The 15,367-nt window shown below is 40.5% G+C and overlaps 1 protein-coding gene across 3 annotated transcripts in view; it reads left to right on the top strand.

Moving 5' to 3' along the window:
• MAP3K7CL (MAP3K7 C-terminal like) overlaps window positions 1–15,367 on the top strand; it is a 45,924-nt gene that overhangs the window by 11,257 nt on the left and 19,300 nt on the right. For all 3 annotated transcript variants that reach the window (XM_060403853.1, XM_012186712.4, XM_012186695.3), the window contains one exon: window positions 6,000–6,061. In XM_060403853.1, the coding sequence (XP_060259836.1) occupies window positions 6,000–6,061 (62 nt within the window). The remainder of the gene's footprint in view (window positions 1–5,999; window positions 6,062–15,367) is intronic.

The raw sequence follows: 15,367 nt of genomic DNA, 5'->3' as shown, positions 1-15,367 counted from the left end.
TTATACATACACTCACACATGCCTGCACGCGTGCACATAGACATGCACACACACACACACACACACACCCCTTCTCTTGCCATTACAACTTTGGCTGAGTTTATGGTGAAAAGATGGAAAGTAAACGCGATTATATTAAGCATTCATTACTACTACTGATTATTTCCTAGGTGCTAGGCTTTAGGCTAAATGATTGACATATGAATTCCTTTACTAATAATACATTTCTGAGACAGAGAAAGTCACACCCATTTTGCAGAGGAGGAAACTGAGTCTCCAAGAGACGTTGATCTTCCGCTCTCACCACTTAAATAGTGGCCAACTCGAGATTCAAGTGCAGGTCTGTCTACCCTACCGAGTGGCACTAACCCATGTCCTTAGTGGTAAGGAGTCTTCACAGGCAAACGGTCACCAGGAAAGGTTTCTGATGAACCTCTGCACTGTGGGCACTGCCCAAACCTTGCCTCTCTAGCGTCAGCTTGCCCCTGATGTATCTTGAAAGACAGTCTCCTGGGCACCAGCACCAGGGGTTGTCCTGTAGGTACGACAACAATTTGTGGAGCCACAGTACAAAAACTCTGGGGCTCTTTGCTCAAAAATTACTAAGAATTTCAAGACAGTGTACCCAGATCATTAAGCCAAGTGTGGATCGCCTGGGTGAAGGGCAGTTGCGATTGTGCGGTGCATTCCCAGGAAGCCGGCTCTGACTGCCAGACGTGTAGATGCATTGAATGGATTCTATGCCAGCTGTCCCTCAGCTTCTTGGTTGGGGAGTGGAGTGAGGCTTGGGAATATTCTCTGAACGTGACTTCTTCCTCTCCTGAGGTCATCTTCTCTGGGTGGAGAGCTACACTTGTTTTACCAAGGATTTAGAATTTGGAAGGCTAGATAGACTTAGTTGTATGTAGGATTGGGGGCACAGGGGTTGGGCGGTAGGGGGAGATGGTTGACTCCAGAGTCCAGTCAAGATGTTGTCCAGAGCAGTTGTTCTCAAACACTGATTCATAGACATGCTTTGGTTTTGATGAAGTTTTCCTCTCTGATGTTAAATAAGAATATGGTAGTGTGTGTGTGTGTTATGTGTGTCTATAAAGCTAAATGTATCCAATGTTATTGTTGTCGTGGGGCTTCCATGGTGGCTCAGATGGCAAAGAATCTGCTTACAATGAGGAGGCCTGGGTTCCATCCCTGCGTTGGGAAGGTCCCCAGAGGAGCCTGGTGGCTACAGTCCATGGGGTCGCAGAGTCAGACACAACTGAGCGACACACACACACACACCACACACAAGGGCATGATTCCCAGTGTTTTGGGGAATGTGTTCCTGGCTCCTGAAGTACAAAAGTCTGGGAGACTGTGGAGCAGAAGGTGGAGCAGCGGAGGGCAGCGTGAGAGGAGCCCTGGGTGGGGTGACAGCGCTTATGAGACTCCTTGCCCTTCTTGGGGCCCTTTGTCTTCAGCTCCGCTCTGAGAATCTGGGACCAGATGATTGCCCAGTCCCTTCCAGCTGTAGCATTCTCTGAGCGCTCCGGCCGCATAGCTCTAATTGCTAAATATCAGCGAGGATTTGGGTTACAGACCCAGTGGGTCTTGCTTATCCCATTCATGGAGAATCACAGAGCAGACAATTTAAGGAAATCTGAAACAGAATAACCACCAAAGCAATCCAACAGCTGCTAAATAGATGCTTAGACAAGCCCATCATAAAATGTACTATGGTATGTCATAATGGTTGGGATACCAATCAGAAAGTTCTATCTTAAGTACCATTGACTTAGTCACATTGTGCTTGCAAAACAGGCAGTGAACATCTGTTTATTAAAAAAAAAAATGTCTCTTTCATTCTTTCCTTTATCTTTCATCCTTTTATAAATTCCTGGGGCTACATTTTGCTTGATCCATCAAGCCCACAGTGCCATTTTGAAAAGGAAGCCTATGAATTATTTTCTTAGTGCATTAAAAATGTGATAAAGTGATGTGCCAGTTGAGCACAGAACCTCAGTCCCTGCCTTGAATATAAGAGGTATTCAATAAATATTTGGTAAATAAATACATTTTAAAAGATGTACTTGCATTCTGATTTTTATCACATTATACACATATCGAGCAGCTACTCTCCTTTTCCTTTTTTTTTTTAAACAAAAGCCAAATTTGCCAAGGTGGTGTCTTACATAGCTACTGTACACTCTACTTTGTGCTTCTGGAATTGTCAAAACAAACCTAACTGCACTTACGAACTCTGATCTGATATCACTGTCAAAATGTTTTACAATGATTTGGCCAAATGTTTGTGGAACAGCTGTGCTACTAGTCTGCCTGAGTCATTTTTCTTCTTTCATTTTGGCCCGATCCAGTGATTCATTATTCTGCTTTTAGAATATTTGCCTATTTTTAAAACCAGTCAGAGAAGGCAGCCACTGTTTAAAAGTAAACACACCACGCATCAACTTGGAGCAGCTTTGTAAGCAGCTTTGCAAGCCCTGAAATTTCTGGCTGGCAGGGATGCCAGCTAAACCAGATGGCATCAGGCAGTGAAATACAGGACTGGCTTTTAAACGCAGCCAATTCCTTACATCTGTCTTTGGTTTTCTTGTTTCCACTGCCATTTCCTGCCTGGATTAATCCAACCTGATCCATTCCTTAACAAAAATCTTGCCTTTATTTTCTGAAATATTTTTTATGTGTTTATTTCTGTGTCAATCAATCAGACTTTTTTGTTTTTCAACTCTAGGAATTCAATCTTAAGCCTTTACTTATCTGCAAAATTGTCAACTTGGTTCCATATATATGCTTCTGTTATATATGGTGTGAGTATCAATAATGACAGATTTTTATAATGGGCTTTATTAACTCTGAGTCACACCAGATATTTGCTGTTTACTACGGTAATAAAGATGAATAATTCCCCTCTCCCCTTTTTATAGTTAAGCAGGAAGCAGTGTGATTTCACAGGGAACAAGGTGGATTAAGTCCCAGGAAGCCTTGAGTTCCATTCCTGGCCTGTCTTCTAGAATTCTAGAATGCACTATCTACTCTGGTACTTCACACGAGTGGTTTCTCCTCCTAACAAGTGCCTGCTCATCCATGACTATTAGGGTTGGGGTGCCAAAGTAGAATAAGTTCCCGTTTACACATGCCAAACAGTGTTGCTGGCCTTGAGCTCAATGAGCTGAAATAATCATGATTTGGGTTATTGTTGATGTTTAATCTCTGTGCGGGGCTTCCCTGGTGGCTCAGACAGCAAAGAATCTGCCTGCGGTCAGGGGGCCTGGGTTTGTATCCTGGGTTGGGAAGATCCTCTGGAGAAGGGAATGGCTACCCACTTCAGTATTCTTGCTTGGAGAATTTCATGGACAGAGGAGTCTGGCAGGCTACAGTCCATGGGATCACAGAGAGTTGGACATGACTGAGCGACTAACACTTTCCTCTTTGAGTTATTGAAGTTTTATTGAAGCCAATTTAAATGCACCTTAAACCAAAATCTGTTTTACAAATGATAGGTTTTATAATAAAGGCTACCTCCAAAGAGTCAATAGAAACAAGGACTATTTCTTTTTTAAAAAACCCTGTTTATTGTCCAATTCTTTGTGAATGATGAGATGGATTGAAAAAGTCACAAAATATTGAGCAGAAGTTGTCACTTCTGAGTAGGAAGAGTCCATTCAAAGGACCAGGGGATTGACTGTCCTCATTTCAAGGTGAGATGGCCCTCCAGCCTGCAGCGAGGGTCTTGGGAAGAAGGTCCCCCGTTTCTACTTGCCCTCTGAAGCTGCATAGTATCAGTGAACATGGGGGCATTGTCTGGTAGGTACAGACACAGATGAATTCACAGTTGGTACCACCTTGTTATTGTCTGAAGCCACTCTTAGTGGGGGTATTGTTACACTTTCATTGTTGTTTATACTACTCTTGGATAAAATGTACCAGATGCTCTTGAGGCATTTGGCAGGGATGAATCCTGTCCTTGTTTGAATCATCTTTCTGGTGATTATCTTTGGTGCCTTGGAGGAAATGTAATCCCTCAGAAACTCGGAACTCTTCTGGATGAAAGTGAAAGTCACTTAGTTTTGTCCGACTCTTTGCGACGCCATGGACTAAACAGTCCATGGAATTCTCCAGGCCAGAATACTGGAGTGGGTAGCCTTTCCCTTCTCCAGGGGATCTTCCCAACCCAGCGATCAAACCCAGGTCTCCCACATTGCAGGTGGATTCTTTACCAGCTGAGCTACATGGGAAGCCCACACTCTGTCTACTGCATTTTATTTGGATTGTGCTGTCAAGGAGTGAATAGAGGATGCTGGATTTTGCATTGTGTATGGCCCATATCCCTTCTCGAGTTTCAAATAGAACTTCAATGGTTTTTATAAATGAATTTGGTTATGGTAGTGAGAACATAAAAAAAACCCAGGATCTTTCTTTCTTATAATTTAAAATAGACTTGGCTGTTCAATTAATTTTTTCACCTGTATTGCATCTTATTCTTATAGTCATACCTGGGGTAGGTGTTGTCAGTGAGGAGAGGACTGGAAATGAATGGTGAGTGGACCCACAGGGCCAGAGATACAGAGGTTCTCCTGACAAGAGGGCTGTCCTTTCAAACCATGGCTAAAGGTCAGAAGTATGTTCTTTTTTTTAGAAAACCTTTAAAGACAGTCTTTATTAATGCTAAAATTGCTTAGTTAAGTCTCAACTGGAACCACTACACTTCTATCTTTTTTTAAAAAACTATCTTTTCTGTTCAGAATTTTCTCATTTTTTGTTCGTTTGTATTTTATGTGTTAATTATTTTTATCCACACCTCAAGACTTGTGGGATCTTAGTTTTCAGACCAGGGATTGACCCTGTACCCCCTGCGTTGGAAGCTCGGAGTCTTAACCACTGGACTGCCAGGAAAGTCCCCTATAGTTCTGTTTTTATCTGTACAGAATAATAGAATGAACACCAATAGCTACTCACTACTCTAGATCCCATAACTCTTTTAAACTTCCTAGTGAGGGGCAAAACACTCTACTTCAAGGTCATATTATTCTTGAGAAGTACTTTCTTCTGGCTCTATGCACAGTTTTTCTTACCATGTGAATCCAACTGGCATGAATTCTTTCAGAAATTCTGCTGTAGAAAACCTTTCCTCCTGCCCAGTGATTGCCTGGTACAATTCCCATAGTCTTTTTGTCTAAGGAGGTTAGCCTTATTGCTACAGCAAGGATAGCAGCAGCAGATTTTTGAAGAGATGTGGGTAAGCTCATCAGGTTTCCTCTGATACTTCTGTGAACCACCTTTTGATCCAGCAGCACCTGCCTATTTTTAATGTTTTTGGCTGTACCGAGTCTTCCTCGTGGTGCTTGGGCTTTCCCTAATTGCACTGTGTGAGCTTTCTCGTTGTGTCATGGGTTTAGTTGGCCCCTTTGGCATGTGGGGTCTTAGTTCCTTGACCAGGGACTGAACCCACGTCCCCTGCATTGGAAGCTGGATTCTCAGCACGGGGCCACTGGGGAAGTCCCCACCTGCCTATTGCCGCTAGCCAGTGGAGGGTAGCCAGTGGAGAGTTGTGGACTCTCCTGCATTAAGGGCAGTGGGTTGTGGTAAGGGCAGAGGGCAAACCCATCAAAGCTGGCTGCCCTTGGAGTCTTTCAGGGCAGAAGTAACACTTCTCTTTTTCACTCACACGTTCTTCTGTTCTCTTGCAGTTGTCCTGGCCACCTCATTATCACCTTATTAAATAAAGCACTTTCCTGCATATCATATTTTTTGGTTTTGGCTAACATCAGAGTATTGAAAGACAAGCAGTGCTTCATTGGGGAACTATCAGACTGAGCATTTGAGGATTCTGCTTGCAAAATTTTGGGACAGAGAGAGCACAGTGTACCAAAAATGAGCAAAATTGCCTTCTGCATTCTTTCTGTCCCTAGCTGATGTTTAAAGGTCCAAAGATGGTAACAGCAGGACAACTCTCCCTAGAGAAAGGGCTCTCATAGTGAAGAATTTTTATTTTCATATTTTAGATGATACACCACCTGAAGATACCATTCCTCTGGTCTTTCCAGAATTAGAGCAGCAACTGCAGGTAAGCATTTTTCTATAGAGTCTTTCACTTTTTCTCCTTAGTTTCATAAAATACAGTGAATGGAAAAGTCATCTAATTGGGAAAGACTGATTTGTAGACAGAGTGGAGATTTCACATCATCAAGGTCTGTATTACTAGGACTCCACAGTCGTAAACTCTCAGGCAATGTCCCTGTCTGTTTACCTGGCTATAGCACAAGAATATTAAGAACTCAGGGTATAAAAAAGTTCCTACATTAAAAAAATTATTTATTTTAACTGAAGGATAATTGCTTTACAACGTTGGTTTCATTTCTGCCATATATCAGCATGAGTTAGCTATAGATGTACATAGGTCCCCTCCCTCGTGAACCTCCCTCCCACCTCCCACCCTTTCCCTCCCCTCTAAGTTGTTATAGCAAGCTCCTCCTTTGAAGGAGTTTTGGAGTGTGGGGATGGTCTGGTCCCTGCTCTCCTTACCTGTGGATGTTTCTGGGCCATTGCAGTTTTGGCCCACGGTGGATTGGTGATTTAGTGATAAACTACAAGGGAGATTTGCCGTGTGTGGCAAGATTCAGAATAATTTTCATTTCTCAACTCCACCCTTATCTCCTCCCAAGTTCTCTGAGAATTCTTAATAGAATGTAATTATTTTTAAGTTAAATCTTCTGAATACTTTATGTACTTATGGAAAACCCCAATGAACTTTTTGGCCAATCTGATATTTTCTATGCATAATTTATGGATGACCTATCAAAGATATCCTCTTTTTAATACACCAGAATTATTTGGAAGGAGCTAATTTATGACGCATTAATTTTCTTCAGATGATATATGATGATTTCAGAAAGATGACTTTAGGAAGAGATTCTGCTGAAAATACTGGATACTGGCCTTGGGTCAGATGTTCTCTTGAGCACTTCACTTTGCAGTCACATTTAGACCAGTCTAGTAGGGGTCTGGAATCCCATTACAGATATTTGTTTAGTCACCACTTTTTTTTCACTAAATACCAATTCTGAAAATCTTTGACAGGGGCAGGGGGGTCTACCACCTCCAGTTAGTTCCCAGCTGATGTTTCTCCTTGACTTACACTTGGCAGTTTTCCCATTTGTGGATGTGCCTGGTATCCTAATGTCATTTGAATTTGGGACCCCTGGACCAGAACAGCCCTTGACAGAGGTGGAAAGAACCAAGAATGAGCCCTGTGCATCCCGAGATGGGGTCCTTTTTTTGTAATCTGGATGCACCTAGGTTGGGTCTGAGGAGTGGTGCTCCACTGCTGGGGTAGTCCCCTGAAAATGTCCCCATCATGGGTACATGTTGACTAGACGTGGTGCTGACCCAACACGGGCCAACATCAGGTGTGATCAGACCTCCTGGAGGAGCCCTTACCTCATCTCTGCCCAGTCCTGGGCATCGTCCCAGCCCTCCAATAGAAAGCGTGCCAACAGAGCCGTATCAATAATGTAGAGATTACTGAAGGTGGTCCAGGAGGTAGGAGGTTATGACCACACAGCTGTCAAAAGACAGCTCCATTCTCCTCTAATATGTTTTCTGCAGCTATTACCTACAGTACCTCCTTCCTCTCCCGTCCCCATGTAGGATCTTCCACCCAGCTCTTCTGATTCCTGAGATACAACCCCACCCCCCAACCTCTCGTCTCACGATGGAGGACAACTCAGCCGTTCCTCTGCTTTCCAGTCTGGCATGTTCACATGACATACAGCCCCCCTTGCTTAGGTTCTGTCCTTCCAGAGGCCTGGGTATGTGCTACTCGTGGTGTAGCTGGGATTGCAAAACAATAACTCTATTTTTTTCCCCAGTCACAGCTTTTCTCCTTTATTTTACTGTTACCTCAAAGCTATTTTAGTATCATAGGAGTCAGCTGAAATTAAGGAGTTAACATATTTTGAAAATAAAAGAGTGAATGTGTGTTCAGATTCTTATTCCCCCATCAATAGTGTGGATTGTGAATTCTACTTTTTTGTATTGACAGTTTTTTTTTCCTTTGGGAACATTAATGGTCTTCTCTGACTGGTGGATCATTCTTCACAGGATTCATAGCACCCCTGGAAGTTATCCAGATAATGCTTCTGTTAAAGTATTGCAAGATCCATTTGAATTTTATAGCTTTAATCCCATTTGACATATATTAGAAATTAAGTCTATTTAATTATTTAATCCAGTGAGACTATTTCATCTTCATTGAGCTTTAATGAATTAGTCAGTTGAGAGGCTGTCTTCTGCTTCAGGGGTTATGATACCCCCAACTTTCCCACCCCTCAACTTTCACACCCCTCAACTTTCCCACCCTAAAATATGGCATTGCTTTTTCTTTTTTTTTTTAAGAGTTTTTGATGTGGAACATTTTAAAAGTCTTTACTGGATTTATTACAATATTACTTCTGTTTTATATTTTGTTTCTTTGGCCATGAGGCACGCAAGATCTTAACTCCCTGACCAGGGGTAAAACCCACACACCCTGCATTGGAAGGCAAAGTCTTAATTAACTACTGCACCATCAGGGAAGTCCCTATAGTATTGTTTTACCACTTCATGACTAGAGAGAATATTCCCAGCAGTACAACTAAAAGCACTTAAGTGAGGGCTTGTTTTTTGGGTGAAGGATCTGATTGAGTTTGTTATAAACATTTACCATTAGTCAAGCCATTTGGTTAGGGTTGCCTCTGTCTAAGACTGTTGTCTGTTACCTTTATTGTACACTCTAGGGTATGAGTGACTAAAATATAAGAAGGTAAGGATTGAGAGGGGAATGTTAACACAAAGCTATATCTAAAAGCAGATTCTTATTTCTATGCTTAGCATAAGCATATAAATTTAAGCCACTCTGCAGCAGAAAGTCTCTATATTGAAAGCAATAAAAATGCTTTATGTATGAAAGGAGCCATCGATTCCATGGAGCAGGCTGTCTTTACAGTTAGTTCCTTGTGCTTTCATCACATAATAATGGCTCTTGGAATTTTACCGACCATCATAATCCTCTACAGAAGAATAAAAGTTAGGTTACAGAGGTATATGAGTGCTTTGTGGTTGTAACTGTTTGCTTGAGAATGAACTGATTCTTACTAGTCTCTGAAAAAGTGTAAGTGAAAGTTTCTGACTCTTTGTGATACTATCGACTGTAAACTGCTGGGCTCCTCCCTCCATGGAATTCTCCAGGCAAGAATACTGGAATGAGTAGCCATTCCCTTCTTCAGGAAATCTCTCCAACCCAGAGATCTAACCCAGGCCTTCTGTACTGCAGGCAGATTCTTTACTGTCTGAGCCACCAGGGAAGCCCTAGAGCCTTATAAATATGAAAAATAATTGATGCTAGGTGATGATTGCTAGCCCTGCTCTCTGCATTTAAATCCCACTCATGCACATTGAGTGTCACTTGGACAAGGGGTGTTTCGCCACAAATGATCTCATTTGATCCTTGCAACACTTGTGTAAACTATTATGGCTCTGCTTTAAGGATGAAACACGTGAGTCAAATTTTGGCCTACATAAATTTGCTATTTCTGACTAGATCTCTGATTCTGAATCTAGGTAACATTTTTTTCTTTTCAACTGTGGCAGAACCTATGGGCTGCTTAAATTACATTGATAGGTGGAGAATGTTTGATTTGTGAGGTTGCTATACTGTGGTTGTAGAACAGACTTGTAAAGTCTGTTCTGGCTTTCGGATGTCCATTACACACTCTTTCATAGTTTATAAAATGCAGCTATGAAGTATTTGGTAGTTACACTACCACCGATTTGACCCCTAAGATTTTTCAGTTGCTTTGCCAAGAATCTGGACATGTTTGAGCATGTAATTCATGGTGCTTCTATTTTCACAGAAGCCAAAAAAAGCCCTGGGCAAGAATAGCAGTGACAAACATTTCTCTTGATGTCTCTATTAATGAAAAACGTTGGGCAAGAGACCTTGGGGGTAAGGTAGGTGTTAAAATGAGCAACTCTATATAGGCCTCAGCCCAGTGGCAGATGGTAGGTTGATTCTATTTTGTGTGGATTCCTTTCCTGGAACTTGGTTTCTAAATTCTCCATGTCCATTAGGGGCAGTGTTTGGGCAGAGCTAGTTTAGACCATACTGTCAAAAGAAAGGAGGTTCAACTCTATGTCCACTTGTAAGAATGAATGAAAACCATAACTTTTCTTTAGGCCTCTGTTTTCCTTTTATTTGAAGAAGAGGCTGTGACTGACCTCCCTCTCTTTTCTGAAGGATGGCACAATCCTTTAACAGTCCCAGGGTCTGGTCAGAACCAAATTAATCTTATTAGTAAAATTTAACCACGTTGTTATGTTTTGGAGATTGTAGTTTGACCTATGGAAGATCCAAAGCTAAGCTCTGCGGTCTTTATTACCTTGGGAAGATTATGCTTTTATAATCAGGTGGAGGACATGCCAACAACTAGATTGTAATAAACTTGTTAAGGGGAGTGACAACAACCGGGGTATGCACAGTGGCATCAGGCTGAGCTGAATTTGGAAAATAGCTCCCCATCTACCAGTTTTGTAATTTGGAACATGTTATTTCCTTTCTGTAAACCTCACTGTTTTGGTTTTTTTTTTTTTCAGTTTTTTTCTTTTTTTGGCCATGCCATGGGGCATGTGAGATCTTAGTTCCCTATCCAGGGATTGAACCCACATCCCCTGCATTGGAAACCCCGAGATGTTAAACACTCTACTGCCAGGGAAGTCCCAAACCTCACTTTTTTGACCTGGAACGTAGAGAAAATATCTCATATCATTGTGCAAATTAAATGAGATGCCGAATAAGTATAGCACAGTGCTTGGCAAAATAATTGCTCAATTAATGTTAATTTCCTGCTTTAGTGAAATTGTTTATTGAATGAACTATTGAAGTACTAGTATCTTCATATGTGTAAAATGAAATGAGAGAAGCATCTCTTTGGATTTTTGAGTTAGGAATAGAGATGGCCTCTTCTTTAAGATATTTGGAAAACAATGACTTTTTTTTTTTTTTTTCCAAACCAAATTGAGCAATAGCTTCAATCCCTTCTAAAGTCCTCCATCTAATCTGAGAAGACAGTAACAGGTGTCTCTGCGGTACACATTGAACTTGCTTTTTTCTCAGACAGAGTTTGTTAAGTCCAGAAACTGATGTCACCTCCACAAATAGCCAATTTCTTAGCTTTGGTTGTGTGCTATAGTGTCTTGTTATCCTAGCAGTCTCTCCTGAAACTTCTGTTAGGTCTTGCATCAGTATATCATTTGCTGTCTGGGAAACAGAGATGGTAGAAAATGGATGATGAACATTCCAGGATTCTACTACACTGCTCTTGAACATCCAGATAAAGCGCTAAAAAAAGTTCTGCCATTTTCTCTCTCACACATGTATTAAAAAGTATATTACAGCTATTTTTTTTTGGGGGGGGCTGCTGTGACTACACAGAAACATATATAGATAACTTGGAGCTTTACAATGATACCTTTATTATTATTATTTTCTGAGCAGCCCAGTTTTTAGGCTATGCATTCTCAGAGACATTTGGGACACTCGACTTATCTGTCCCTTTAATACTGCTTATGTTGATAGAATTGACCTAAATATCCTTCATTCCAATATTATACAATATAATGTTATATTATACATATATAAAATTTTATTTATGTGTAATGTAAAATTATATATGTATAACAATATATAAAATTTTATGTGTTTAATATTATATTATACATATTTAATATGTAATGATATAATGTGTTATATAATATATAAGATATGCTATAATTATTACTTAGTGATGACTTTGACCATGATGTAGATACTATGGAAATGTCAATTCTTAAAATATTTAAAAAAATACTTACAATTCCGAGATAAAAGGGTTTTCAAATATGGCAGTGAGTCCTGACTGTGGTTTTCCACTTAGTTATGACAAATTACACTTGTTCATTTGGGGGCATTGAAATGAGACAAAATTTAAACCAGACACCCCCTGTGCTACCCCCAAAATAAAGATAACATGGAGAATCAAGGAATAAATAAGAAGTCTGATCAGCAACTGTAGAATATTTATTTCTCTAAATATATCTTCTGTGTGGGAAGCTGGGAGAGGAAAATTAAATTCTTACGTTTTTTAAGTGGATGGGGCCAGTAGTATTTGAAGAAGCCAAGTAGAAAACGGAAATGCTTAAGCTGGCTTTGCCCCTTGCGGAGAGATGCTTGGCTTGGTCCGTTCCCACGGGGCTCTTTCCAGAGGACAGAGTCCATTTCGGGAGGAGCTAGCTATAAAACGATGGATAGGATGGTGTGGCTCAAGCCAGCATTCTTGGAACAGGAGCCTGTGGTTTCTCTCTTACTTCATCTTGTTAAATTGGTCCTGATGATTGGGGTGGATACCAGAGATCGTAGTGGTTCACTCACGCTGGTGTGTAATTTAAAGCCCTTGCAAACTCTATCCTTAGGCAGCGGCAGGATGAGGGAAGGGATGGGGGTGAGGAGGAACTGCTTTCTCTGGGGCTCTGACTTCATCCAAACCCCAATCTGTGTCTTGGGAAAGTGCGTTTCAACGCTGGCTTGAGACACTGTCGAGGGAAGGTCTTAATTTAACCTTCTTAGAACTGGCTGTGTTGTGAGTAGACCAGAAACCACGTATTGAGTGTATCGGAAAAGTTGTTTCTGCAGTTTTGCAGAGTTTGCGCTCTAGTGCCCGACGAATACTTCTATGTTTTCATTTTCTTTTCTTTTTTCAGTTTTTTCTTTTTTGCAAATGATTGTATACTTGGGATTTTTTTAAATTAAATCTTTTATCTTATATTGGGGTATAACTGGTTGACAGTGTTGGGATAGTTTCAGGTGAACAATGAAGGAACTCAGCCGTACATATACATGTACCCATTCTCCCCCAAACTCCCCTCTCATCCAGGGCGGCACATAACATTGAGCTGAGTTCCCTGTGCTATACAATAAGTCCTTGTTGGTTATCCATTTTGAATATAGCAGTGTGTATGTGACCTTCCCAAAGTCCCTGACTCAAATAGGGCATCTTTGGCTTCCTTTTCTTTGAAATTCAGTATTTCATTCTTTAAATAAGAATGGGCAATACATGCATCCAAACCAAGGGAGAATTTAGGGTAACTGTGGAGAAAGTAACAAGGAGAATTTCTCTTCATGAAGTGAAAAGAAATTCGCTGTCAACATGGAGTTTATTTATTGCTTGTCCATTCCTAGCATGGGAAAATCTCTTGACAGAGCATAGTCAAAATCAAGCAAACAGAATTGAAATAAAAAATAAAAGTGTTATAGATAAATGAGAATTTACTGTATAGCACAGAGATACGTATTCAATATATTGTAATAACCTATAATGGAAAAGAATCTGAAAAAGAATATATATATATGTATATGTACACTTATATAACCAATCACTTTGCTGTATACATCTGAAACTAAAAAAATATTATAAATCAACTATACTTAAATTTTTTTTAAATGTGTTAATTATTATTCCAAGAAATTAATAGCTGTTTTTCATCTGGTTACTACAGGCATTCTTTTACATTATTTTTCAGGTTTTTTTTTTAATGTGAGCACATGCTAAATAGTATCTTAAATCAGCGTGTGACTGATTGATTCATGAGCGCCAGTGTTTTAAATGTCACCTGACGTAAGCCTACTAGTAGCTCCATTTTAAAATTGGAAACCTGATTCCTGTGCTTGAATTTTAGGAACCTATTTCCTCAGGCGAACACTTTATTCAGTGAACTCTGTTGGTTAAATATTGTCTCCCATTTTGAGGGCTTATAAGAAGGGAAGAGAGACTCACTTTTGGTGAAGGCCATATGGTATGATGCACACACACACACACACACGCACACACACATTATACCATGAAACAGTGAAAGTGGGCTATGTCATGCTGGGCTACACATCCCATTACTCTGTAGTTCTGTCTTTATATCAGGTAAACTCCTGTTGGGATGAGAACAATATGTGCTTAGAAAACTGTTGGATAGTTTCCTGAAATGGGGTAAATGACCATTGATGTTAAATGCCATTCCAGAGACAGTGGGTCCTGCTGACCAGAGGGCACTTTGGTTTGTCCAGCAGCATTTGGGTTAGTGGTACACAGTTTCAAGTTATAAAGGGGTGGGAAATTTTAATTCCCTGGGGAGAAATTCGGGAAGGAGAGAAAGATAGGGTGTGAACAAAGTGAGTCTCAGATGGGGAATCCTGCAAGCGATGCTTGGAAGATGGGTTGGGGGCAGCAGAAGGATCTAATGATACTTTTTGTTTTCCATTAACTTTTTAAAAAGTTGTGGTAAAAGCACATAAATATTATCATCTTAATCAGTTTTAAGGGTATAGTTTCAGTAGTGTTAAGTATATTTGTATTGTTGTGCAACCAATCATCAGAACATTTGCATCTTGCAAAACTGAAACTCTATTCTCATTAACCAATTATTCCTCATTTACACGCACCAGCCCCTGGCAACTTAAAAAGATAATTTTACAATATTGTGGTGGTTGTGCAATATCACTTCTCGCCTTGCTTAAAAAAAAATCTATTTTGCTCTTCAGTGCTTTCATGCAAATGGAAGAATGTGTATTGGTGCTGAGTTAGAAGTCAGGCTGGGTGAAGACAGAGCTCTTAGGGGCAGGAGACTGAAGTGAACCCTGACATCATTTTACTCCCTGAAACCCTGAACATGAAGTATTTTTGGCTTTTTAAAAAGTTAAGAAAAACTTCTTAATTGTGGGCAGTCTTGAAAATATTGTGATATATAGCATGGTCAGCCTAATGAGAGCGTGTGAGGAAATTGAATATATCTTGAAAAGCTCCCTTTCCTCATGTCCCTTTAGCATGATCATGCTACCAGCACATACAAACATCTTCAAATTTCCCACAGTTAAAAACTGCCAACAGGGACTTCCCTGGTGGTCCGGTGGTTAATACTTCGCCCTCCAGTGCAAGGGGGTGCAAATTCAATCCCTGGCCAGGGAACTGGATCCTATATGCCTCGTGGCCAAAAAACCAAAACATAAAACAGAAGCAATCTCACAACAAACTCAATAAAGACTTTTGAAATGGTTCACATAAAAGAAAATCATTTAGAATATACAAGGGATTACCTGGTTCTGACTTAGCTGGGCTTTTTTTCTTAAAGTCATGATAAACCAAGAAGACACATATATTTGAATAATTTAAAGATGAATCTAGGGACTTTTCTGGTGGCCCAATAGTTAAGACTCCTCGCTTCCAATGCAGGGGGCACACTTTTGATCCCTGGTCAGGGAACTAAGATTCTACATGCCAGGCAATGCAGCCACAAAGTTAAATAAATTAGTTTA

The sequence above is a fragment of the Ovis aries genome, chromosome 1 (assembly GCF_016772045.2).
Source record: "Ovis aries strain OAR_USU_Benz2616 breed Rambouillet chromosome 1, ARS-UI_Ramb_v3.0, whole genome shotgun sequence".
Taxonomy (NCBI): domain Eukaryota; kingdom Metazoa; phylum Chordata; class Mammalia; order Artiodactyla; family Bovidae; genus Ovis; species Ovis aries.
The sequence above is the reverse complement of the archived record's forward strand: the minus strand, read 5'-3'. Positions and strand labels throughout refer to the sequence as shown.